Genomic DNA, 24,873 nt, shown 5'->3' with positions numbered 1-24,873 from the left:
TCCTAGAATCCTGCTGTGCTCCCATAGGTCACCCAAACCAACCACACCCACCCTTCACCTAGAGATGACCTCCACCCTGGCTCTCCCACATGGTCATGGTCTTTAAAACCCCAAGTAGGATTTTACCAAGTGCAGACTGGGATTCAGGAAAAAGACTGGGGAAGAAACAAGCACATGGATGCCAGCCAGCAGAAGAGTGACGATATCTATTGCTAGCCCCAGATCGTATCTTTAAGCACTGGGATAATCCCATAACGACTTGCTGAGAATGTTTCTGGAGGGCATGATGGCAAACTGTGCCTGGGCAAGCTGCAGCAGCACACGGTGTAAAGTGAATTCCGTGATCAAATACAAATATGTTGTACTCTGGCACACAGTCTGTTTGCATAACAGTGTGCAGAAAATGTTGTTTTCTTTTTAATGGGAACAATTTGTCAAAGGGTTTGTGCCTCAGAGTGAGTTGCAACTTTATGCTTTAAATGAATATGAATGCTTCTCCTTTCTAAATAGTTGCTATCCAGAAACAAGGCAATGTTAGCCTGTTCATGGCATCTCCTGAAGAGTCAAGAGCAGAGAGGAGACAGTTCAGGCAAATAACTTTTTAACAGTTCACAGGCTGAAAGTCATCTGATTTGTTTTTGAAAAGGCCTTCTATAATTAGAAAATCAGGAGGTAGGGTTGGAGAAAGAGGTAAGAAAAAAATCTATGCAGCTTTGGAGATTTTATTCTTATTTTTGCTGCAATTTTGACTCAAAAATGCATCACGAGCTGTAGCACAAGACCAGCATGGCTGTGTTCACAAAAGATCCTCTGCTGAAGTCTGTCCACCTGCCACCTGATCTTAACTGAGAATTTCTGTAATAATAAATGGTGTTTCCAATGCTGGTTTTGGCTACCATTACACAAACATTTCCTGTGAAGAAGACAGGCAAATCTGGGACAAATAACTTCCTTTTTGGCACAAAACCTGGTCTGAAGCCATTCCTCAAACTCAACTCTGTTGCCCACAAGTGAATCAGATCTTTTTCCCCTGATGTCTTGAATAGGTAATGCCAGCAAGGGTAAAAGGCAATGAAGCAGCTGCACCATGCCCAGAACAGCAGAGCAAAGGTCCTGTCTAATGTTTCCTTTTTCATAAGTATCCCCAGCTGAAAAGCAAATGCTGCCCCACAGCATGTTTTCAGACAACCAGCACCAGAACAACAGGACACAGTCTCAAACTACACCTGGGGAAGTTTAGGCTTGAGGTGAGGAGAAAATTCTTCACTGAGAGAGTAGTTTGCCATTGGAATGTGCTGCCCAGGGAGGTGGTGTAGTCACCATCCCTGGAGGTGTTCAAGAGGGGATTGGACATGGCACTTGGTGCCATAGTTTAGTAGTCATGAGGTGTTGGGTGACAAGTTGGACTTGATAATCTCTGAGGTCTTTTCCAACCTTACTGATTCTATGATTTTATGATTCTAAGTTTCTGGTAAACCAAAGAAGACAAATGCATACATGACACAAGGGGTATGGGAGAATGAGGAAGTCATGATCAGCTCCCAGCTATCACTACATGGCTTTTCCTTCTATGAGGGTTTGCACTGAAGAAACAGCAGAAAATCTGCTTGGGGCTTACATGAGGAGCGGCCTGACTTGGAGCACTGCACATAGAAACATCAAGCCTAAGGCTGGTCAGATTTGCATGATAAACAAAAATTATAAAATCAATATAAAATTGTATATAGACAAATACAGAGACATCTTGAAGTCATAAAATGGGGTGGATGAACCTGAGTTGGCTTTTGCAGTTGCTGGGCAGGGCAAAGCCAAGTTGCATTCAAGTGCACTTCCCCTGAGAAAATGTTTAAAGAAGAGCCTGAAAATGACCCAAGTTCACATCCAAAGGTGACCTGAACTTCTATCCCTTTTTCCCGCACCAGGAGATATCAGCATTCATGGCCACACATCCAAGCAAGCCCTGGAGTTACCTTTAGCTTCCTCAATTTTCACTCAGATCCCCCTTCCCTAACCCCCATACATCTTATTCCATCCTCTTTTTATCTTATTAAGCCTGCGGTGGCCTCCCAAACATGCTAAATATAAATGTGTGGACCCAGCTATGTAAATAAAATGGCCTGTGTGGTAAGCATACAGGAGGGCAGGGGGCCTTTCCCACGGGTGGGAAGGCTGATTGCCAAGCAAATCCCAAGCCCTGTAGTCCTGCACAGAGAAAGGAAGCCTAAGATTTAGGAATGGTCACAACATTCCTTAAAGCAGCTGACCTTTTTCTCTACCTAGGGTGGGAAATGCCAGTTACAGGCAGTGCTAAAATCTGCCTCTAGCACCAGAGGATGAAGATCTGGAGGAAAGAGGGTGAAGGCACAGAGGTTGTGTAGGTAGGAATTTTAATGGATAAGTGGTATGCAACCAGAAGGCGAAGGATTTCTCCAGTCTTTCTATTGCTGATATATGCATATATCAGTGCTGACCATGGTGAGTGCTGTGTGAGGGCAGCTCTGGGCCTGCTGGGAATCATTTGAGCAACTCCCTTGATAATCTTTCCTCAAAAAGAAGCAGCTCAGACTGGAAAAATACATCAGAGGAACAGTTTAGAAGACTGCCAGACAGCTGCCTTACCATCTCCTGCGCAGCTTCCATGGTGAGAAGAGATCTAACCCTGTGTTGAATGAGCAGATGTGTCAGGGGCTGCATGTAATGTGTTGGTACCGAGTGTGCATACTGAGAGCTCTCACTGGTGCACACCCTCTGCTAGGTAGGATCCATGGAGAGTCTCCTCTTCTGACTGAAGAGACCTCATTAAGTTGCTGCTCTAATATAGTCCTCCGTGCCTCCCCATAGGTGAAAAGTGGCAGGAAGAAGGTGGATATGTGGCCACTTATAAGGTGAACTCACAGAGTGGGACAGCAGTAAGAGTTTGCCTAAATTCTAGAGACAGCAGATGATGTCATGAGATCTGGCTTGCTGTCACACTAACACAACATCAAAGATGCTTCCATTTTTCAGCAAGCAGAACAGCCTGTACCAAGTTCAGGAAGTGGACCTAAGTGCAAAGTGAGGTACAACACTGCCAGTGATCCTCAGAATCACAGGAGATGATCAAGCCACGCAAATAAAACACACGGCCACCAACTTCTGCCCATTACCACATACTCAAACCTGGAGATTAGATGTGCTGGATAAACTCAGGTTTACACCCTAGCTTTCCAGATGAGGCCAGGACAGCTTCTCCTCTCCCTCCAAATCTCATTAGCCATAGCAGTCAAATGGATTTGCAGGGAATGCCTTCTCTTTTCTGATTGGATGGCTAGTGCCTAGGCAGGGGCACAAAGAGTTGGTGTTTGGGGTCCTCCCCAAGGCCTCATCTAACCTCATCCTTGTTTTCAGCCTCCTTCTATTCTCAGCCCCAGCTATTAGTGATCTGATGAACTTCTGGGTTTAAAATGTATACAATTCAAATCTTTTCAGACTGCATAGCAAAAGAAGTGTCAAATCCTGCTGTCCTTGCTTGCTTTGTGGCCTTTTGAGGTCAACACCAAGTAAAATGAAACCCCAGAATAAATCCTTTTGAATAGGAATATTTTCATAAATACCTCTTCTACATAGCTTGCAAGTACTTGAGCCTCATTTCTGTATCTCTGCAGCCAAAACCATGTGTTTTGTGTTGTTCCACAGAAATCTCTCTGGTTGTTTATCTGCATAAACCCTTCCATAAATTGTTCATTTGGTCTCTAAATGCAGCAAGCAGGATCTTTGATGTATGTTTCAATCACCAGGTGAATCAAACACTGCTGTGCACACCTTTGCTCCCACGCAGGGAGAAGTTACCAGTCACCTTTGCCAGAAGAGAGGGCAAAAAGTCAAATGGTTTTGATGGATGGATAAATGTCTGTGGGCTGAACCACATGCACAGAGATTGTTTATACTAGAACTCCCTCCTCCTACTAGCTGATAAACTCCTCCTCCTCCAGTCTTATGGTATATACTCCAGACCAAAAGCCTGCATATGAATATTTGATCCCTTTTTTGAGCTCCTTTTACACTGCTGCATTTACTTCTGTGGTGGCAATTCCTCTCTGTACAGAAATAAGTAAAACATCAGCCTTTTTCTGTGGTGTTAAGGTACTACATGAGTCTTGCTACAGAGCTGCTCCACGTAGAGGTGGATCTCACTCTTCATCATCATAGCACAACTAATAACATTTGTTCTGAGTCTTATGAATGAGTCATGTTCATTTAGGTTAGAGTTTTGCTGACTTTCTTGATTGAGAGCTACCGCTGAATTTCACAAGGGATGTTCAGACTCACTGAGAAGCAGGCAAGATTCATCACTCTCAAATGAGCTGCTGACATGATTTGTGATACAGTCTGGATCAAGGCATCACTCTGCTTCAGTGTCCCCTTTCAAAACAGAAATGAGTCAGGGCAACAGGGAAACTAAGCACATTTACTTTGTGTTGACACATAGCGCTCCTGTTGGCAGTGTTGCCAGGTCTCAATGATGAGAGTCAGCCTGTGCATACAGTACACTATAATATGTCATGCTTCTCCAGGGAGAGAACCCCTTGTGAATGCCCTCTCACCCCTACACATGGCTCCTGCACCATTGTTACAAGTTGCTGCCTCCCAAGGTGGCAGCTCATACTGGCTATGTTTTTGTAGGGCAAGGGCCTGGAGGGATGAAGAAGTTGGAAGATGGAGCCTTAGAAAGGCTGTGAAGCAATTCAGATACCTCCTAGTGTGACAGCCCAGACCTTGTATCCACTGCCAGCTACTGAGGAAGAAATTGGCTGGCCCTGGGAGTGGGCTGCAATCAGCTGAACTGCTAATTCAGAGAGAATATGTGATTGATTTCATCCTTTTGAAGCCACATACAAATAGGCTGAGGCTGCTGTGGAGTATCTCATTGGTAATTTTTCTGCCTCTGCACTGCTGCTGCATAGTTTTCTTTGGTACCCTTTGGGCTCTGCGTTTTCTTGTGACCTGTAGTGTGAGGCTGGACTTCTTTTGCTACAGCCCACTGCTAGAAAGACAATTCTATTATTAAAGGTGAGGATGGGTCTTTCAAGACCTTTATTCACCTCCCTGTTTGATCACTCCGGTCCCATGGGACTTCTGGTGGGGTGAGGAATTTCTCAGCATCAGTGGGAAAATTGGGTGTGTGCTCACATGGATCACATCCTTCTAAGGGGCTGAAATCCATCCAGATAACAAACTATGTCTATACAGCAATCCTAAGCACAGCCTTTTCCATCTGCTCTGCCTACCCATGTCTGTCTTATCAATCGCTTATAGCTGACTCTTAGACAATGTATGCTCCTACTAGAATGTCTTTGTCATGTCAAGCTCATTATGCTCTGAGAATATTTTAGACTTCAACCCAGATGTGCTACTCTGTGGAGGAAGGAAATGGGTCTATTTTTATTGTGACAGATCACTGAGAGTCACCAGTGGCAGCTTCAGCATGATGAGTCTCTCCAAGTCCTGCAGCAGGCTGACTGCCTCATGGTGGGGGATTCCTGCATGTGTGGGCAACATGGGTGGTCTGTGTGACATGTCAGCTCACCTTTGAACACGTCTGGAGTCCCTGAAGCCTGGAAGTCTGACTAGTCCCACACTCCTGCAAGAAAGAATGGGAACTAAGGGCCACTAGGGTATATGCAGGGACTTGCAGAGGGCGTAACCATGCTTCAAGATGACATATGCAGCTCTTTTTGTGTCTCACTTCCCTCTTTATATGCCAAGTTCCAATCTCCTGTTATCCACTTGAGAGCCAAGATAAGGGTCCGGAAGACCAGAGATTTCCAAAGAAGGACAAGACCCCAAGACCCCACCACCAAGACCAACACTGAGCTCTGCTCCCTTTTCCCCAGGCAAGCCTCAGCAGCCCCATTACAGTGAGGTTTCTCCTTTGCCCTACTCCTGTTTAGCACTTGCAAGGACTGAGCAGACCCTGGCAAACAGCTCCTTTGTTGTGTTACATCTCAGCACAGCAGAGACAATCCCACTGGAATGAGCTTATGCCTGCAACTTGGTTCACCAGGCACATCCCTGGTGGCAGGAGCAGCCAGGTCCCTGGCAGGTCTCTAAACAGGCTGCTTGTGCATCCTGCTGGCTGGCATCCCCTCCCCCTTGCTTATTTGGAGGAGCACCACTGTTCCTGTCAGGGCTTTGCTGCTTCCACAATGCTTTGCATCTCCCAGTCCCGTTCCTGTTTCAACCCTCCTAACCATTCTCACTCTGCTGTCAGCAAAGAAGCTTCACAGGCAGCTGAGAAGTGACAAGATCAGAGGCATTAATTTCCATGGGGATTAGCCTTGAACTTGGTGCCTTGAACTTAGTCTCAGCTCCCCCAATGTCTCCTCTCCTTTGTTCCACTGCAGCATTTCTGGTTTAGCTTTAACCCCCAAAGATTATGAGTTTAAATCATACAGTTGTAAGTACTACTACTAGTAACAGCAAACTAGTATTAGTTTATACAATAATAATAGCAAACAAGTATTTTTCTCTTGAATTTTTTCTTTTCTTTATGGGTTTTGAGTCTTTTTTGCAGCTTTTTATCTGCAATTTTGAGAGCCAGAAATGTGTTTTCATGGGGAGTCTTGTATAATCACATGGTTCTAGGAACTGGGCACCAAACTCTGGGCTTGGTCCTATTGAAATGGAAATTGTAAGCACAGTCAATGAGTCTGGTATTGATAGGTTTTCTTATGACAGCTTGGTTTAAGACACACAGATGGGTTTTCATACATATACAGGCACACCTAGGTGACATCCTGATTTCAGAATCACACAATCACATAATTCTCTGCCAAGTGCTGTGCAAAATACCTGCTAGCTCAGCACACAAGACTCAGCCCACACATTTTGAATGAGGTGGCATAAGAATGTGGATTGATCCCAGCCATCCCCATGCAAAGCAGAGCCCTGGGGAACGGTCAGCCAGGAGCCCCTCATACTGCAGAGGACCCTCATCCAAACGGTTCCTTGTAAGTTTGTGAGATCACTGTAAGTATACTAAATGTGTTCCTACATGTAGTTTCTGTCTATAATTGCCTTTGCCACAGGGGCAGCAACTGCTGTCCTCTGCCCTGGAATCATCCCAGTGTTATGAGCTTTTCTTTATGTGGGACATATGAATGAGAGCTCATGCATGTTCATTGCCAAGCATAATGCAGTGCCTCTTTCTCCTCCATGACAGCAATGAGAAGGCCCACAGGAGAGTCTGTGAGCACGAAGGCTTTTCACCAGCCCCCCCAGCTCACCTTCTCCACTGGCTCAGCCCCTGGGACTGGCTGTACTGCAAAGGGACAATAAGGGCAGTATACTGCTGAGCCTTGACCCCATCCCTGTCAGAGTGAGAAATTCCCAGAGGAGTGGGTGAGTGTTCAACAGCATATTGAGCATCCTTTGATCACATACTATAAAGCAAAACAGGCTAGTCATTGATTCACGTTCACTGCAGCTCTGGGCTCCTCCCAGCCCCTTCAGGTCCACGTGGTGTCTAAACCAGCTCTTCTTGTTCAGACAGTAGGACTTTATGGTATCCTTTCACCACCTCCTCGCAGAGGGCTGGCTACAGATTGCCGCCGGCAGAGAGCAGCCACTTTTTCAGGGCAGTGGTGGGGTCCTGCTGTCCCCTGCCGGGCTTTACCAGCATGGCTTGCAGCACTGGCCTGGGTTTGAAGACTCCAGAGCACGTGATTTAGGGATTACACAAAAGCAAGATGGGACACACTTATGATTTTCAGTCCAGCTCTGCTGTTATGTTAGAATGAGCTAATTGGTACAGCTCTGGGATTTGTACCTTTTATGGGTTACACCAGTCTGTTAGACATGCTACATTACAGAATAGGGCTGTTGTAGATTTCTTGTTACTTTTCCATAGACATAGTTGTGAAGGTTTTGATGGGATGTGCTGTTACCAGGGTGGATACAATCTCTTATCAAAACTGGATTGTTGATTTTATTGATTGCTTTTGCCATGTTGTTAATTTTACCTTGCTTGCTTTTATGTATGCAAAGAATGTTGGAAAGGTTGATCAAAAGTGTGGGTTTATTAGGAAAAGAAAAAGCGGGAGATGTAGGAGAAGGGTTGGTTTTGGATAGCTTTGGGACAACTATGTTTTGTCTTGAGTCTAGGAGTTACCTCATCAGTAACTAAGAGAGAGAGCAGGCAGGATTTGGCTGGATATGTTAAGAAGCTTGTTTGCTAGCATTAACTCTATTGTACAGTGCTTAGCACATGTCAGTAGAAATGTAACCAATTAGAGTGTGACAACACTGCATTAGAAAAACATATAAGCCAACTGTGTAACTGTGTAATAAACATCTTTGCTGGTCTTCACAATAAAGGTTTTCGCCTGGAAACATCTTGGCTTGGAAGCCCTGCTTGTGTCATTACAAACAGTGACCCTGCATTACCACATCAGGATGCTCTTGCTTCATTCACACTGGTTTGGAAAGCTGTAGGCCACTGGTGATAGAAAGCATAGAAACGTTCCCACTGAGTGCAAGGAGATGTTTGTACTCAGTGAACCCACAGCTGTAATTCATTGATGCTTCCAGTCAACTTGGTCCATCCACCGTATATCAGCTAGCTGTCATGAAAATCCATTTTCTCCCCACAGCAGGTGATTTGGTGGAAGGACAGCACAGCGAGGAAGCACGTGGAACCACTGCAAATGTTCTGGGCAGCTTCCTTCTGTCTGCCTGTCCTTTGTCAGCCAAGGCAGAGTGCTGGTGTCACCCTGTCTCAGATGAACACATGGATGGAAGGAGATTCCAGTTTCACTGCTACTGCTTAGAGACAGGACCAAAGATGCCAAGCAAGGCTGCTTGACATGGTTGTTCTAGTTAAAGGCTAAAAGAAAGGAGGCAGTAAAAAAAGCAGATACAAATTTCTAGAGCATTGTACAAGGCAGTTTGGGAACTGTTTTTTTAGGATGGGCATAAAATGAGAATAGCTAAGCCCATCATGTTCCTATAGGTTTCTGTCAGAGTAAGGCTTGTGGTGCCCTACACCCTGTGAGGGGAACCTCTGCTCACTGTAGCACTCTTGCAGCATCAACATTTTGCAGAGCCAAGGCACAGGTGTGTGCTCCCTTGCAGCTTTCTAAGTGCAGTCACTCAGGACAGATGCTGCACTGTGGCCTTGGTCACAGAATAATGGTCCGATGGCCATGACACAGCAAAATGACTTGAGTAAAGTGTGAGGAGGGAGAGAGGAAGATGAGGACTAACACCACCATAAAACCCTAACACTGAAGTAAAATCCTCACAAGTCAGCCCATATATCACTGGAGGCAGCCTGTAAATGTGAATCCTGGCTGGCAGCCAAAGTGCAGATGGCAGCCTCTGTGCAAGAGAAGTGGCTTAATGTGCAGTGGGGTGTGCAGTGGGGTCCACGGCTGTTCATGTCCCAGAACAGGTTGTGCTGGTGCATAGGTTTTGCAGTGTTGGTTACAGGCTATTAAACCCCTCTAAGGTTGTAAGTTTCCAGTCCTCTTCCAACTGCATAAACTCATTCCTAAAAACCTCACCAAAACACACTTAAATGGCACACAGTTTCATTGAGGATATCATCTTCCCACTTGAACAGAGGCAGAACAGAAGGGCCCCCTCTACCGAGAAAAATAGGGTTCATGTGAAGTTGCTTTGTGAATCAAAGAAAGAAGATGATAAAGGAGTGTTGGCACAAAGCAAGTGTGAGAATATCTGTCCCGAGCTCCTCTCCTGGTCACTGAGGTGAGAGAAGCACCAGTGCACTGATGAACAGCAAGAGAAGACTTTGTTACCCCAAACTAAAAGTCTTTCCAGGCAGAGGACAAGGACCTTCAGAGAGGCTGACATAGGCCCACTCAGAGGATGGAGGTTGGGCAATAGCTAAAGGAACATAGAAGGGAGACAGGAGGTTTAAATTGTTAACATATTAATCTGCCTTTCCCAAATAGATGCTGTTCCTCCATCGCCACCACCACCCATAAACGTGTGTTTATTTTAAACCCTGGGGCTTATTGCTCTCCAGAAAGGAAACACTGCTGTCAAGGGCACTTAGACAAAGTCATTTAGTTTCTGGGTGAGAGCTCAGTGTAGTTTCATAAAAGCTCTCGAGTAACAGCACAGTGCACTGCACTGCCCATGTTGCCAACAAGGACCCCCACCATGGGAGGAAGCAGCAGCTTGCTCCATTAGGAGGTGCTGGGTGCTGCTGAAAGTTGGGTGCTGACAGCTTTCAGGATTCCGCTGTGGTCTTTGCTTCTTCTCTTCAAGCCTAAGCTCCTGGCTTTAAGTGGCTCTGAAGAAATCTTATGTCCTCCTTTCTTCTGTTTGCTTTTTAAGCAGTCTTCTAGCTTTTGTATTTGTAAAGAAATACCTGAAATTCAATACCTCAATGTTGAAACAAACAAGGGAACAACGGAAAAAGCATCCTGACTTTTTGCACAGCTCTTAAGCTGATTTGGTGATTTCTGGAAGTGGAAGGTAGTTCTGGAGCCTGCAGCAATGCACCATGAGAGGCCACAGCAAACAGGGCTGTGTGGTGCCCTGCCTGAGTGCTTCCTCAGTCTTTGTGGGACCTTCCCTTCTGATGTACCTCTGTTTTCCTCTTTGTGTCTCTCTTGCAAAGGAAGCTTTGACACACATCTGAGTCATGAGTTGTGGAAAACCTGTAGCTTCTTTAAACACCCACAGTAGTGAGAGAGGACAAGAGGAAACAGGAACACCCAAAGGCAGTATTAATGCTGCAAAGCAAAGACACATTTTGAGTCTGCACCATTCAGCACTGCCCTTCAGGATGCTCTGGAAGCCCTTCTCTAGTGGGCTTTTCTGTTGGAATATGTGCTTTGTCCCCACACCTTGTCAGCTTCGCCTGCTGCAAAATCCCTGCCATCCTCCAAGTTGTACATGTTCAGAAATACACTGCCTGTGGTTATTTACAGGAATTAGGCAGCCATTTCATGAACTCAGGCATTTTCCCATCCTGGGGAAATCCCAATCTGAAATGCAGCCCAAGATACTGTGGAAGTAAAGCTGTCACTGTGCCCTTGGACCAAGTCATCTCTACCCCTGGGACACATCAGTACAACACATACTGGCCAGGTTCAGCTTTGAGATGAAGAATCACAGGAGTCAGGCTCAGATGGTTGCTGCCTTCCTGCAGGGCTGCCTGTGCATGAGCTGAATGTGATTCACCCAGTCCTTTGCTCACATCACTGATTGGTTCACAGTAAGCACAGAGAGGGGCGGGGCTACAGGGACTCACCCGGTGCCAGATGCAGCACAAGGTGAGTTCACCGACCTGTGAATCTGCAGCCTTACAGGCACCAGGCATCCTTGCTGCCTGCCAGGACTGTGCTGTTGCTACACCCCTCCCAAAAGCACTATAACGACCAGATGCTGCTCTTGACACTTCCCCAGGCAGCAGCAGGTGGGATGCACCAAGTTCAGCACAGATGAATGTGGGGCTGTGGTCCAGAGGGGGACAGTGCATGGTTTCAGACATGCCCAAGGCTGCTTATATCCAGAGGTGGTATGTCCTGTAAAGACAAACCAAGGACCTTCAAGCTGTCTACCAATTCCAACATAAAGAGAGAGGCTAGGGAACCTATCCATTCCCCATATCCAGACACTTGTGTGACCCTGGTGCCATTCAAATGGCCCTGGTGACTATAACACAGAAATGCATTTCACTGAGGTTCCCAAGAAAAGAAATACACATCTCCCTGCTATGGTCATCCTGGGTCTGTGGGACCCTTGGGAACAGATCTGATTTCCTTGTTAATGTGGTTGCACATCAGCTTGGACACTGCCTGAGCCATTTAAGTCAGAACCTGGCAGAAACTGCATGGTGAGCAGCAGCTGTGGTGGGGGGCTCAGCTGCAGGAGGCAGCAGGGCTGGGGTGCCCTGGGAGCCTTGCAGCTTGCCAGAATGTGTTGCTTTCTTGCCAGTACCAAACACTGCCATCCTCACAAATAGTTAACTTGCCAGGATCTGCGCAGCACTAATGACTTCACATGCATTTAATCAGCTTGGGCTTCCAGAGCCTTATTCTCAGGAACAGGAAAGGCCATGCACCCCGAGTGCAAATGCTCCCAAAGCCGCACCCCCCCCTTTACCAATCATTAATCACTGCTAGGCCAGCAATGCCAGCAAGCAGCAAGCAAGCAGGAAAAGGCCAAGACTCCACAGCCCCGGCAGGAGCAGCTGGAAGCAGTGCTGACCGGTTCTCTGTGGTGGCAGCTCACTCTCCGACCACCCTCTGTGGGAGGACCTGGTGCAGGTGGCCAGTCCTGCGTGCACTGCCTTTTCCTTCAGGAAGGTCTCTTGGTCCTGGTTGTGGGAAGCTCTTAGTGTGGCTGGGAGCTGCTGGGCTACATGTGAGGCAAGAGTTCTAAAGAAGAGCTTCTGCCTGGTCGGCACTGCAGTATTCATCTCTTCACCATGCAGTACAAAGCGTTTTGGAGTACCCTGGAGTACACCTGCCGACTGCTGGGCATCACCACTGCAGCAGGTAAGAGTGAGCTCTCTTTTTCCTTGGCACTACAATGAACTGAGAGGTGTCAGGATCCCTGAGATGTCTCCCTGCCTTTGGCCAGGTGCAGGCACTGCCCCATCCTATAAAAAGGATGAGGAAACTTGCTCGCTGTTGCTTTGGGACCCAGGGAGGGAGAGTTCTTGGTGTCTGGCCAGGCTTTTTCCAAATACTGTGAGAGGCATAGTGAGACATCAGGCAGGAAGAGCCAGCACTCAGTATGGCAGAGGACAAACTAAAGCACAAAAGGAAAAGAAAAAAAAATCATATTCTTGTAAAACAGACAGGGGAGTGGACAAGATGAGACTGAAAAGCAAAATACTCATGGCTGCACAAAACTGCCAGGATGCTCTGTGGGATGTGAATATGAAGGAGGATCTTCCTGCGCTGTGTAGTGCAATGTCCTGTGCGAGGCAGGCCAGAGAAGGTGCAGCCATTGCAGCACACCTACTGCTGAAGTGTCTCTCTGCCTCTATAGCAACCCATCAGGAAGCAGGCTCAGGAAGCAGCTCAGTTTATAGCTGCAGTACAAGCATCATAAATTCACCCACCTGGCTAGTTGCATCTTTTCACCCACTGTTAGGGGCTGCTTGGGACCAGAGTCCTCTGGGTTTGGTGACACATCTGAGTGCTCTGTTTCAGGTGAAATGCAGGTGATTTGAGCCAGGTGTCTCAAGCACAGCCTCACCCAGAAGGACTGAACTGTGGTGAATAACCTTCTCAATATGAGGCAACTCCAGATAGGGCATCAGGAAACAGCTAATGTAGAGGCCTCAGGGGTTCCCTCTGACATGGCTGCTGACTCACTGTTACAGGACAGGACAGACAGTGATCTCTGTCTCAGCTTCCCTGAAGTTGAGATCAAAGTGCCTGATTTGCCTAAAGGCTGGAGGTGTGAACCAGATGTGAGAGGTGACTTGAGGTAGTGCCTGTTGTTCCTGTGTCAGACCCCCTGGAATTTCAGATTCACATACTGCAGAGTAGGTCACAGCATGCCTGGCTACTTTTGCATTTCCTTCATCAACTATGCACCCATGAGAGACACTTTGCTCAGGTCAGGGGCAAAGTAGAAAGCACACAGGTTAGCCGAAGAGATTAGAGGTCCCCAAGGACACTGGAAGCTGGGACACTGGAGGTAGTGCTCTGGAATGTGCTTTAGAGTACAGCTATAGGGCAGAGACTTGAGTCTCTGAGTTCACACAAACTCCCTGTAGATAAGTGCACACCATGGCGAGACAGCAACACAGAAGGGCTGGGACACAGCTTTAGCTAGGAAATGCAAATCTCTTCCTTTTCCTATCTTTATTACCCTCGGGCCCACATGAGTCCCCTCATACTCTCTCTTAAAGCTCCAAAGAAACTCATAAAGACCTTGCTGGGAGAAAATATGAGCTCATTGCCAATGGAAAACTAAAGCTAGAACAGTAGAATTCAAAGTATTTTATAATCTGGAAGTACTTTAGTGGAATACAGTCTCTTTCCTGATTGTTTTCTGTTCATCATTTTGCATCGCCTACAACTCTTTCTCTGGTACTTCCAGAAATGAGCAGTGCAGTTGTACCTCTGCTGAGCATCACAGACTATTTTTGGGAAGTATAAAGTATCTTGCTTAAAGCTGTACCACCGATCTCTATGCTTTTTCATAGCTCTGATACACTCCCAGTATCACCTGGTTTTCCCCAAAGGCCAGCAAAGAATGGGAGGTCCCTATGTTTTACTCTTCTATGTGTCTCAGCGGAGTAAGAAAACAGCTTGATGCAATGTTCAGTGCCTGATGAGGTGCGTGAGGTTTTTCCATGAAATGGAAACCATACAGAAGAGAATCCCCTGGGTGTTGTTTGAAATCAAAATAAGAAAGGGAGAGGAGAGTGTATCAGCCTCACTAATTGATTCTCAGAAAGCCTGCCCAACTCCATAAGCTGCTTGCAAACATAGGATACCCACATAATATAAACCTCCCCTTCCTCCAAGATCTTGGAGTGTAATGGCAGCCTGCAATGATGCAAAAGCGGTAGACAGGGCAAAGAGAGATCAAACAGCTCAGCAATATGCTACAGTGTTTGGGGCATCTCTGTAGTGCAGAGATTTTAAGATGTGATTTCTGCATCTAGGGGAGAGTCCTTACTTATTCCTTAATTCTCATGCTTTCAAACATTTAATTCCTAATCATGTGCCTTTAACCACATGGTTTGGAAAAGATCCAAATCAAAGCTGCAACTAATCCAAACAAACACCTCAGAAACAGCCCTTTGCTTCTTGCAGATTTTTCATGCCAACTGCTTTGTGGAAAAATTAGAAGGTGTGCAAAATGAGGAAACCTCCCCATCCAGAGCAGAGACTTGAGTGTAACAGCTGAGCTGTTGAACTCCGCATTTATCCCCAGAGCACAAATGAATAAACTCCACATTTGCAGAGAAGATTATAAAGAAGAGTTCTCAGATGTGAGACAGAAAAGGACAATACTTTGCATGCAGGATTATAAAGCTCACACATCTTCGCAGCCCTCTAATAAGGTTGATTTCCCTGTGCATGTGTTCATGGCTGCAGAGGCAGCCTCCATGGAGGAGGGTGGCTCATGGGTTCCATGCTTTTCCCTAGCTAACAGGAGACAGTAGCTCAGGTGACAGAGGGAACAAATATTGCAGAACCCTGGCAAAACTTAGCTCAGCCAGGGCTGGAAAGCTGTGTCCTCAGGCACAGATAAACCTTTAGCATTGACCCACCTCATAAGCTGATAGACACTGGTTTGCATCCCTGTTTTGGAGCCTGGTACTCTTCTCCAGCTGGGGAAACCCACAGCTCATAATAATGAAGCCAACCTGCACCTCAAACTTTTTGCAAGCATGCATTGCACGGAAATGGTGGTGAACTTCCTCAGCACCAGTGGATGGGCAGGGACTTCTTGGTGACATGGAGACACCAAGCACAGATTGGAGTGCAGTAAGTGCCCAAACCAATACCCTAGATATGAGAGCTGGGCTCTAGTCAGCTCCTTGCCACTGTCACTTGTGCACAGTGAACAGACAGGTGCTGATGCAAAACACTGTTTCTGCTCCATTTTGGAAAGAGCCTTGTGGGTAACTGAAGGATGTTGAAGGAAATTTTCCATTCCCTAAAGCTATTGGCCCCCAGTGGCCAGTCCAGGGAGGATTTTAGCCTCACTAATACTCTTAATCCCCCTTAAACTGACTCCCCACTGTGCTATGCTGGCTAGAGCACTGAGGGGACATTCATTCCCTAGTTTTAATCTCCATGCTTCCATTATGTGTTTTTCTGTTTGGCTAGCAAAGGATCTTGATGCCATGACTACAGCCCTTTGTGAGAAGGCAGCTGGCACAGTTCCCTACCCTGCTGCAGCCACATGTTGGGTGCAGCAGGCCTGGGCAAGCGGGGAGGGCAGGAGAGTGAGGCTAGCAGACCCTGGGGTTGGGGGGGGTTACCTAGACAGAGAGGTTCCCACAATGGGACTGGGCAGAGGTGGATGGAGCAGTGGGAGTCCCTGTTGCAGTTATGGTGGAACTGTGTGGCAGGGGGTAGAAGTCATGCAGAACAGTGCTGCTTTTCTTCCCCAGGTGTGCAAGGCCAGCTGGTATCCGTAGAGCACCTCTCCCCAGCCCACTCAATGGCAAGAATGCCATGATAGGGATACAGCTGGGATGGGTTTCTGGGCTGTATGTCAAGACCAGCATTCATCTCTGACCCCTCTGGGTTGGTGTGTCAGCATGAATCACTGCTGCTGGCAGTACTAACATGCTTCACAGCACAGTAGGAATAGCCTTACCAGCCCCTGGAGAAACCAGACCATTGATCCTGGGAGATGGTAGGACACCAGAGACCTGGGAACCAACTTTGTAGTCAGCATCTTTCCTACCTTCTTTTTCTAGTGCTGATTGGTGTGGGTGTAGAAACTCTTCAGCGAGGACAGTTCAAAAGCCTGGCATTCTATCTGCTGTGAGTATTTTTCTCCTTAAAGTCAAAGCTGATGGGGGTAACATGTTCAACCCTTCCACCACACACAGCCCCATACTAGACTTCAACAGCAGCATGGAGCAGCGTCCAAGGCTTTGGGTAATTCAGGTCTCCATATTTAGGTTTCAGAAAAGTAAGCTATTTCTGTTAGAAAGTGATGCTATTGCATCTTTGGTATTTGATATTTTCAATGACTGCATGAATGATTATAGGGTCTGTGGTGCCACTTGATTTCAAGAGGCTCTTCAACGTCTTTAGAAGACCATAGTCAAATTATCCTTCTCTTCTACTTTTTTAGTTCTTTGTTTAGTCATTCACTTGTTTCTACTCATGACAACAAATTCTTTGGTGATCCGGTAGACATTCTAGGTCAAAGACAATTGTCAGTTGTGCCTTTTACAACAGAAGAGCTTGTAATATTATCATGCTGGCTTTGAGATGCATGCTTAAGAATCATAAATTTGGCTTACCCTGAAACCAAACCAGAGATTTGTGAAGAATACATAGCAGCATTTAGAAGTGTTGGAGTAAGAAGAAATACAGAAATGCAGCAATGAATACAGATGGAACATAACAGGTGGATTCAGTTGTTCAAGGTCATTACAAACCTAGTAAAAATGTTGAAATCTAGAGATACAGGAGGAATTTCTACCTGCCAAATCTCAGAACTCTCAGAACTAGATTTGATTTTTTTCCCCAGTTGGACTAGATGACAGGTAAAAGTCCCATTCCAACCAACATTCTAAGATCATTCATGTCACTGTAGACTCACACAGGCCAGAGGTGACACTGGCTGCAGGTTGACCCTCTAAGGGCAGAAGGACTTTAAGCTCCTCTACAAAGCAGCCAAACAGGGGATGTCCAGACCCCAGCAGAGACTCTTTGGAATTGGATATGAAATCCTGGCTCTCTATGCCCTTTCTGCCTTGAAGAGCATACTCAAGCCCAATCCTGTCTCCCTGACAGTTCCACCTTTCAGTTTTTCAGGGGTTGCAGTTGCTCTCTGTGAAGGTTTCTTCTTTATCAGTTTGCTCCTGGAGATGTGCTTCACGTGAGTAGACCCCAGTCTTCTCCAGTCTTGGGGGGATATCTCTAAGGCAACTTGCCCCTTAGAGGCAACACAAGGCCTAGTTAATCTGCAAATGCCAGATTGAAGGTCCTGCCCCTAATGCCATGGCAAGTGCACTCAGGCAGGGGGGATGTAAGTGGGGCCGTGTCCATAGTCAGTTAAACCTATATTTTAATACAGGCCTCTGGTGTAATTTGCTGAGCATCAGTATGACAAACCCTGGTCTGCAGCATCTGCTTAAAACAGTATGAAGCCCTACAAGAGACTGATGTTAAAGGAAGATCCAGACACCCAGAGTGTGCTGCAGCTCCATCCCAGAGAGAGGGCAGAAATTTAACTTAAAATCTAAAAAACCCTTATGTACTTCTCAGAGAATGGACACTTCTGCTGTCATCTAGCATAAACTCAAAAGCTCTGAGAGCTTAGAGGCAATACTTTACTCCATCTAATAGACACTCAAATAGTGGCTAAGTGGGCAAACACACTAAGGAGAGATGGCCTGAGACACTGACCTCTGGCAGAAGTAGCTCCTGAACCCATCCTCCCATGGAAGGGACTCAGGCTTTGCCTACCTTCCCTGACCAACACACTGGTTTCCTGGAAAATCAGAGGATCTTCACATCTCGATGCATGACAGATCCAAATCTTTTTGCTGTGTGCTTGGTGCCCCATTCCACAAGAACTCTGTTTCTCTCCCCAGATATGAGCCTGACTCCCTGGCACAGGCCTGCTGGAAGCGGGCTAGACATCCGGGGAGCTTCCAAAAATTCCTGGGATACACACTGCTCTCAGTGGCTTGCTTCCTGCATCCTGTCCTCATCTGGCATGTCACCATCCCTGGTGAGGAGCCTATTCTGGTGTGAGGAGTAGCGCAAATGGAAGAGGAGCATGTTTTTTCAAGGGCCAGAGAGGGTGGGGAATTGTGGGGTGCCGGGCTGGTTGTGGATGGTGCTGAGCTAGCTAGACTAAGCAGCGCTTGGTGAGAACTTCACCTTGCTACAGCCCTCAGCCAACATGGTCTTCTCCCCAGGGTCTATGCTGGTGCTCACTGCCCTGGCCTATTTCCTGTTGAGCAAGAGGAGGAAGAGCACAGGGCACAAAGAGATGCATCCCCAGGCAGGCCAATATGTGGACCCTTCAGCCACTGTGGCAGCCCCAACCGTCGCTGGTGACACTGAGCAGACCTACACCTTCCACGCGTCCCAGAGGGAGCAGCACCACTCGTTGCTGGGCCATATGAAGAGCATCCTGAAGGGCAGCAAGGACAGAAGCCTGGGCCCAGTAGCTCCTGTCCAAGAAGCAGCCCCAGCAGCCCCACGCAAGCAAGTGCACTTCCAGGAAAAAGTGGTGCAGATCATCCCCTCTGTCAGCGAGAGCTTGGAGGATGTGGAGAGTGAGGCTGAAGAGACCACGTCGGACACAACACCCATCCTCACCCCTCCTGATGCTCCTGTAATACTCAGTCCCCTCAGCTCCACAGGCCTCTTTTGAGCCCTCAGCAGGACTGAAGATAGTACAAGCCTGATGACCCTGGCACGCTAGCATTCAAAAGGCCCTGAGTGGTGGCCTTTCTTGCCCTCTCTGCCACCAGAGTGACAACCCTGTCACTGCCTCTTCAAGGGTCTGCCCACAACACATGGTCTCACACTTTGTGACAGAGCAAGTGTGGTACCCAACCCTGCAGTACCATGCCCAGGGGATAGGTTGTTTTTTAGCCAGGGTAGTGCCAGGACAGTAAAGTTTCTGCTCCTACAGCCTTATGCATGGGCCATCCCTCTGTTACAGCACTAAACAACACAGTGGTTGCTCCTGCCTAACATCACAGCCATGGTGTGTACCTCCCACGTGGCTGCAGCAAACAGGAGGAGGGGAGACTGCCATGTCTCCAGAGCAGCCTCTGCCAGGGGTTGCTGTCTCCCTTCTGCCCTTGCTGCACATTGAAAAGCTCAGAGCTGAGACAACCTCAAGCACAGGGCACCTTATACTGTAGGTTCCCTCACAGCACTTGCACCAGCTGTAACAGGCCTAGGGCATCCAAAACTTTATTTCAGAGATGGGCTGAGACCTGGCACCCACTGTGTGCTAAGTGCCCTCCCCTGAGGCACACTCTGAGCCCAGCAGGGAAATCATGTCTGGCTTTGGGGGGCACCTACACAGGAGCAGGGAGGACCCTGGAACTTCCTGGTATCCACTGCACAGAGAGCACTCTCAAGTTAGAAGAGCTTTGGGATTATGTGGCCACTCAGCTCATGAGATTCAGCACTGTGCTGGCACAGCAGACTGTGTGTAAATCCCAAGGTGTGTTAACAATAGGCCTCAGAGGGCAGAGGCAATAATAAAATTTCAGTGTTGTCCCACTAGTCCCCTCCATCCCATCTTATCCCTGAACCCTTCAGCCCTGGTTTAATCCCATCATATTTTCTGCCCTTTGAGGAATGTTCACATAAAATCAAACCTTTCTCTCCTGTTCAACTCATTCTCTTGGCTCTCCCCTACCTGAGGTCTAAGACTTCCAGATGCCATCCGTGCCTGCAGATACCATCACCAAGGCCTTTTTGGTCAGCTTCAGGCAGCACTTTTGGTTGTACATGGGAAAGAAGTCATGTGGCTGAGTTTTCTTAGAAATAGGACACGAGGCTACACTGTCACCACTGCTAAGATGAAGTTTTAACTACTCTAAGCCCAGACACACAGCCTGAGGATGAGGCAGTGGTAAGGAGAGAAGACCCCTGAGACCTGCTAGCTATAAGGTAAAAGCCAGTGGGGCTGGCTGTGTTTTCTTGGAAATACATTACCTCTTCTTTTTAAAATCTCAGCTCTCTGAGTCACAATCACCATGTTCCTTGAGGAAAGAAGAGTAATTTAGAGTGCAGTGTGAAAATGGATGAGAGTTAAAAAAATCCCAAGGCAATTGAGATAAGAACCCAGTACTACTTTTTAATAAACTGGTTTTAAGTGAGTCCTAATTTGGGAGATGGATGAGGAAGGAAGTGAAAGATACTGAGTTACAATATTTGATTGCCTGTGTTTGATAATGAAGCACTTTCCACAAAGTTATAAACGGTGGCACACACTTGTCATTCTTACAATCAGACATAACCAAAAAGCTTTTTGTTGCATCACCAACATTTAAAATAATAGCTGGCATCAATATGTTATAGACACAACACATAGATTAGAGACCTCCTCCTCCTGGCTCCACAAATTAATCCTCCACCCCATAATTGTGTGCTGGGGAAGAGTCACGTACACATCTGCCTCTGGGGAGGTTTTACATCTGCAGAACAGTCTTCAGAAAATTGTGTTTGTTTACAGCCTAATGCACAACTGATAGCAGCAAGCCCAGGATCCAACCACAGCCCCACCCTTGAGCTAGGGTATTCATCACATTAAGAAATAAAAATAAAGCTGTTTTCCTCTAAAGCTGGTGACCAAACAGCACGCCCTTAACAACAAAGGTCCTGACTCAGCTATTACACGGTACCCACTCTTGTCAACTCTGCCCTAAAAGGTTGTGCTTGGAGATGGCTTCCTGGCATGATCACGCATCTGCTGTGCAATTAGACCCACTCTCATTAGCAAAATCGGCTTTCTGCATCTTCTTTGAACATTATCTAACTAATTACACACATAGAGATAAGGTTTATTGAAAAGGCACTGGTCCCAATAGATCAAGCAATCCACCAATGAGAGAAAGACCGCATGTCTGCAGCCTCCTCCTCTAGCCCTGAGCAAAGCTCCAGGGCAGCATGGGTGAGGATAGCTGTTCCACAACAAATTTCATCCTTCATCGCTTACTCAATCAGTCTCATGCCCCTACCAGCTGGCCAAGGGATGCTATGCAAGCACCTCTGGAGCAGTGAAGTGTTTGAGGAGCAAATTTTATTGCTCTGTGAAATGCCTAAAAAAGTTTGCACTAGTTCCAAGTCTGCAGAATTAGGTGTAGTTTTTAGGATTGTCTTTTGAAAGTATGGTGTAGGTTTCTCCTAAGAAGGAAGACCAGGAGAAGCTACAGGTGAAGTGACCGCTCAGTCTTCCTGAAGACAGTACTAGAACTGGTTATTCTTTCTGAATGCTTCTTTGTGTTGGCCTGGCTCCTCTTCAGCCACAGTTAGCTATCTGAGAAGATGAAGGCTGGAAAAAAAAAAAAAAAAGCAAGCTGCTCATCTTTTCTATATCATTAATTGCCTGTTCAGTTAAGGGCCATGGCTGGCTCACCCTGGGGTCTGGCAAGAGACTGCATCAGTGACAGGGAAGTAGATGCTCCAAGCTGTGCCCCAAACAGCACAAACAGGTACAATCTCAACACAAAGGCTGAGCTGATGCCCCTACTGCCCCTGCCAAGGAGTCCATTTGTATATTCCCCACTCTGTTCCTCACTGCTCATCCCACCCTTGGTGCTATCTTCCAGCTCCATCAGCTTACAGAGCTTTCCAGCTCAGAGGAAAAATAAGTAAGAAAAACTAAGTGGGTGGCTGGCTACCTTCTTGGGTAATGAGCAAAATAAATCACTGAAAGGAAGGGCCAGCCACAAAGTGAATCAAGTGAATGATAAAAGCACCCCTTTTAGAGGCAGGAGGCTTTTAGAGCAGCTCAACTGCTTAAAGAAATGCAGCCTCAGGCTTTCTTTAAAATCCCAGTGCAGAGAAAATGTTCAACCTCAGGGGGTGTCAGATGACTTTGCAGAGAGCTCAGAGATTATTTGCTAGAGTGTACATGTTTCTGTTGACCACTCTCCCTACACCTAACAGTGAGGGACTATCCCAGGGACTATTAAAGACACCAGAGATGCTGTAGAGAGTTTTTATAGGCATCTGTATATGAGAAACTTTCATAGGTAGAGGTGAATTTCAGGAAAAGAAAGAGGAAGAACTTGACATTATTAACTGTGTAGGGCAGTGCTATTTGAATTTGAGCTGCTTGAACTATAAATCCACAAAGCACTACATGAATGCTACTATATATTTTTTTCCTGATTACAGTTAATACATGATACATGTAATCCATTAAGATTAATCCTCTTAGTTAGACTGCATAAAGCTATAAACTTCTATGGATTCACATACTGAAAGGATACAAGATGAGTCATCCAAAAGAAACTACTCCTGTAATGTAAAACTCTGTGAGGTAATCCTGGTAGAAATTATTTCCTTCAAAATTTCCTCCAAAGATTTCTCAGCATGAGGAAAAATTTGCTGTGCACATGTGCAGTAGAAACACAACTCTCATCACAATTCACTGAACTAGTAGGCTGCAAACAGTTACTCCATTTAAAGTTTTATGTGAAGGTGAATACAGATTTCAGTGCAGGGCCTGATTACAACTTCTTTCCGCCTCCAATGCATACTAGTATGAGGAGCTGTTCACAGCTCCATGGACAGTTACACTACCTGCCCCACCACAGTGCTCTCACCTCACAACAGGTGCTTAAAGGGTCACACTTCAAACACCCAGTTCCCCTGAGCAGTTCTCCATTTGAAACATGGTTATGAATGTTTTACCAGTACAACAGCAGTGTTAGGAACATGGAGTACATTTGGAGAGAAACATGTCCAGTTTCTGCAGCATCAGTACTTGAAATTAGAAATTCCCTGCTCATATCTGCACATGCAATGCTCAGACGCTGGTATTAGTGTCAGTGTCATGGGCGGCTCCTAATTCAATATTGAGTAATAGCCACATGCAGCAGAGGACCTGTCTCCACTTGATTCCAAATGCTGCTTGCTTACACACTTGCAATCTTTCCACTTCTCTGCCTTGCAACTTCTCCCATCCCATTCAGGATAATCTGCCACATGCTGAGGCAGAAATGCAGATTCTTTTTTGGCTGGACTCCTGAATTTTGTGTTGTGCAGGAAATTACAGGAGGCAAGAACCATGTGCCAAACCTGCCTGGCATTCCTTGGAGCTGTCAGTTCCCTTATCTTCTCAGCATAGTGTGTCTAAAAGCACGAATCTGGCTATGTCAGGCTTGCATTACACTGGTGAAACTACTGCACTTAGGTTATATCCCAGTGAATGATTAAGGTACCCCTAGGAAACTAATCCTAGGAAGCTATTCACTCAGCATGTGACTTACTGAAGCTTGTTTTGTAACTCTATGCAAAACACCACGAACATGATTTTTCCAACCCAAGCCTGTAAATCACAGACTAAAATGGAAATTGCTATTTTGGACTCACACACACACACACACGCACAAAAAAAAACCCCACAAAACAAAACCAAAACCAATCCAACAAAACAACAATAGCAACAACAAAACACACCAAAAAACCACAAACAAACAAACAAAATAAGGAAAAAACCCAAACAACAACACCAACAAAAAGCATCATCTGAGAAAGAAAGGAAAAAACCCAGCATCTAAAGTTGATGCACAGCACAGGAGGAAGCTATGAACAGCATCTCAACACTAATCCTCATACCACTGTCACCTTTTCCTTCTTGTCAGACTCTCCTTCACCCCAAACTTTTCCACCTCAGAGCTGGCTTCATTCAGAAAAGAAAGCTATGTAAAAGAAAAATCATCTTGGTCAATCCATGGTAAACAAAACTAAGAGCTAACCTCTGCAGCTCATGCTTTTCAGCTACACATATACTTACTCTATATGCTGTAAAGTTTTATGCAAGCACAATGATCTGTTGCATGTAACGAGACACACCACAACTAGCTAAGTAAATTAGCCTTACCCCCCACAGTTAATACCAAAACCAAATATATATGTAATGGGAAGAGGGGGGGGGGGAGGAGAGAAATATAAAATCAATAAAACAAACAAACAATCAAACAAAAAAAAACCCAAACCACCAAAAAACCTCAAAGAAACAAAACCCAACCCAAACCTAACCACAAACCCCTCTAACCTGCACAATATCAAAGAACTAGACAAAAACCTACAAAATTATCTATCAAATATTCTGAAGTCCAAGGATAATATCAAACTTAAGTGCTCATACTAATATTTGTCATGCTTGTGGTAGCTATGAAAAGATGTAATTCAAATTATAATGGAGTTATAAATTAATAACATTTACTAAGATTTGATTGAAAGGTTGGTTGACTTTTCTATCAAAATTGCTGCTTTTGGAGTCATGTGAAAATGTCAGACACTCAGCTACTGTTCAAAGATGTACTACAGTCATAAAGTCTTGAAAGCTGGGAGCTCTTGGTGATCCTGTAGAGCTTATTCATGGCTTTGAATGCAGAAAGCTGGCTAGTCTGTGTTACCCAGAAAGGGGAAAACTGTTTAGAATTCCACTTCTTAAATGCCCTCTCAATTTTCATTCATTATTACTTTT

The 24,873-nt window shown here is 46.1% G+C and overlaps 2 protein-coding genes across 2 annotated transcripts in view; both read left to right on the top strand.

The window, feature by feature from the left end:
- Positions 1-12,428: 12,428 nt before the first annotated feature.
- TMEM72 (transmembrane protein 72) lies at positions 12,429-20,632 on the top strand. The gene is made up of 5 exons (XM_068166199.1): positions 12,429-12,512; positions 16,418-16,484; positions 17,482-17,553; positions 18,272-18,411; positions 18,602-20,632. Exons 1-5 carry the CDS (start codon positions 12,443-12,445, stop codon positions 19,060-19,062), a joined length of 810 nt encoding a protein of 269 aa, XP_068022300.1. The 5' UTR covers positions 12,429-12,442; the 3' UTR covers positions 19,063-20,632.
- LOC137455415 (lipase member M-like) overlaps positions 12,435-24,873 on the top strand; it is a 32,305-nt gene continuing 19,866 nt past the window's right edge. The window contains exon 1 of the mRNA XM_068166198.1: positions 12,435-12,512. The gene's annotated coding sequence lies outside the window, so the exon portion shown is untranslated. The remainder of the gene's footprint in view (positions 12,513-24,873) is intronic.

Source organism: Melanerpes formicivorus, unplaced genomic scaffold, assembly GCF_026170545.1.
Source record: "Melanerpes formicivorus ecotype bairdi unplaced genomic scaffold, bMelFor1.0.p_v2 SCAF_98, whole genome shotgun sequence".
In the NCBI taxonomy this organism is placed as follows: domain Eukaryota; kingdom Metazoa; phylum Chordata; class Aves; order Piciformes; family Picidae; genus Melanerpes; species Melanerpes formicivorus.
The sequence above is the reverse complement of the archived record's forward strand: the minus strand, read 5'-3'. Positions and strand labels throughout refer to the sequence as shown.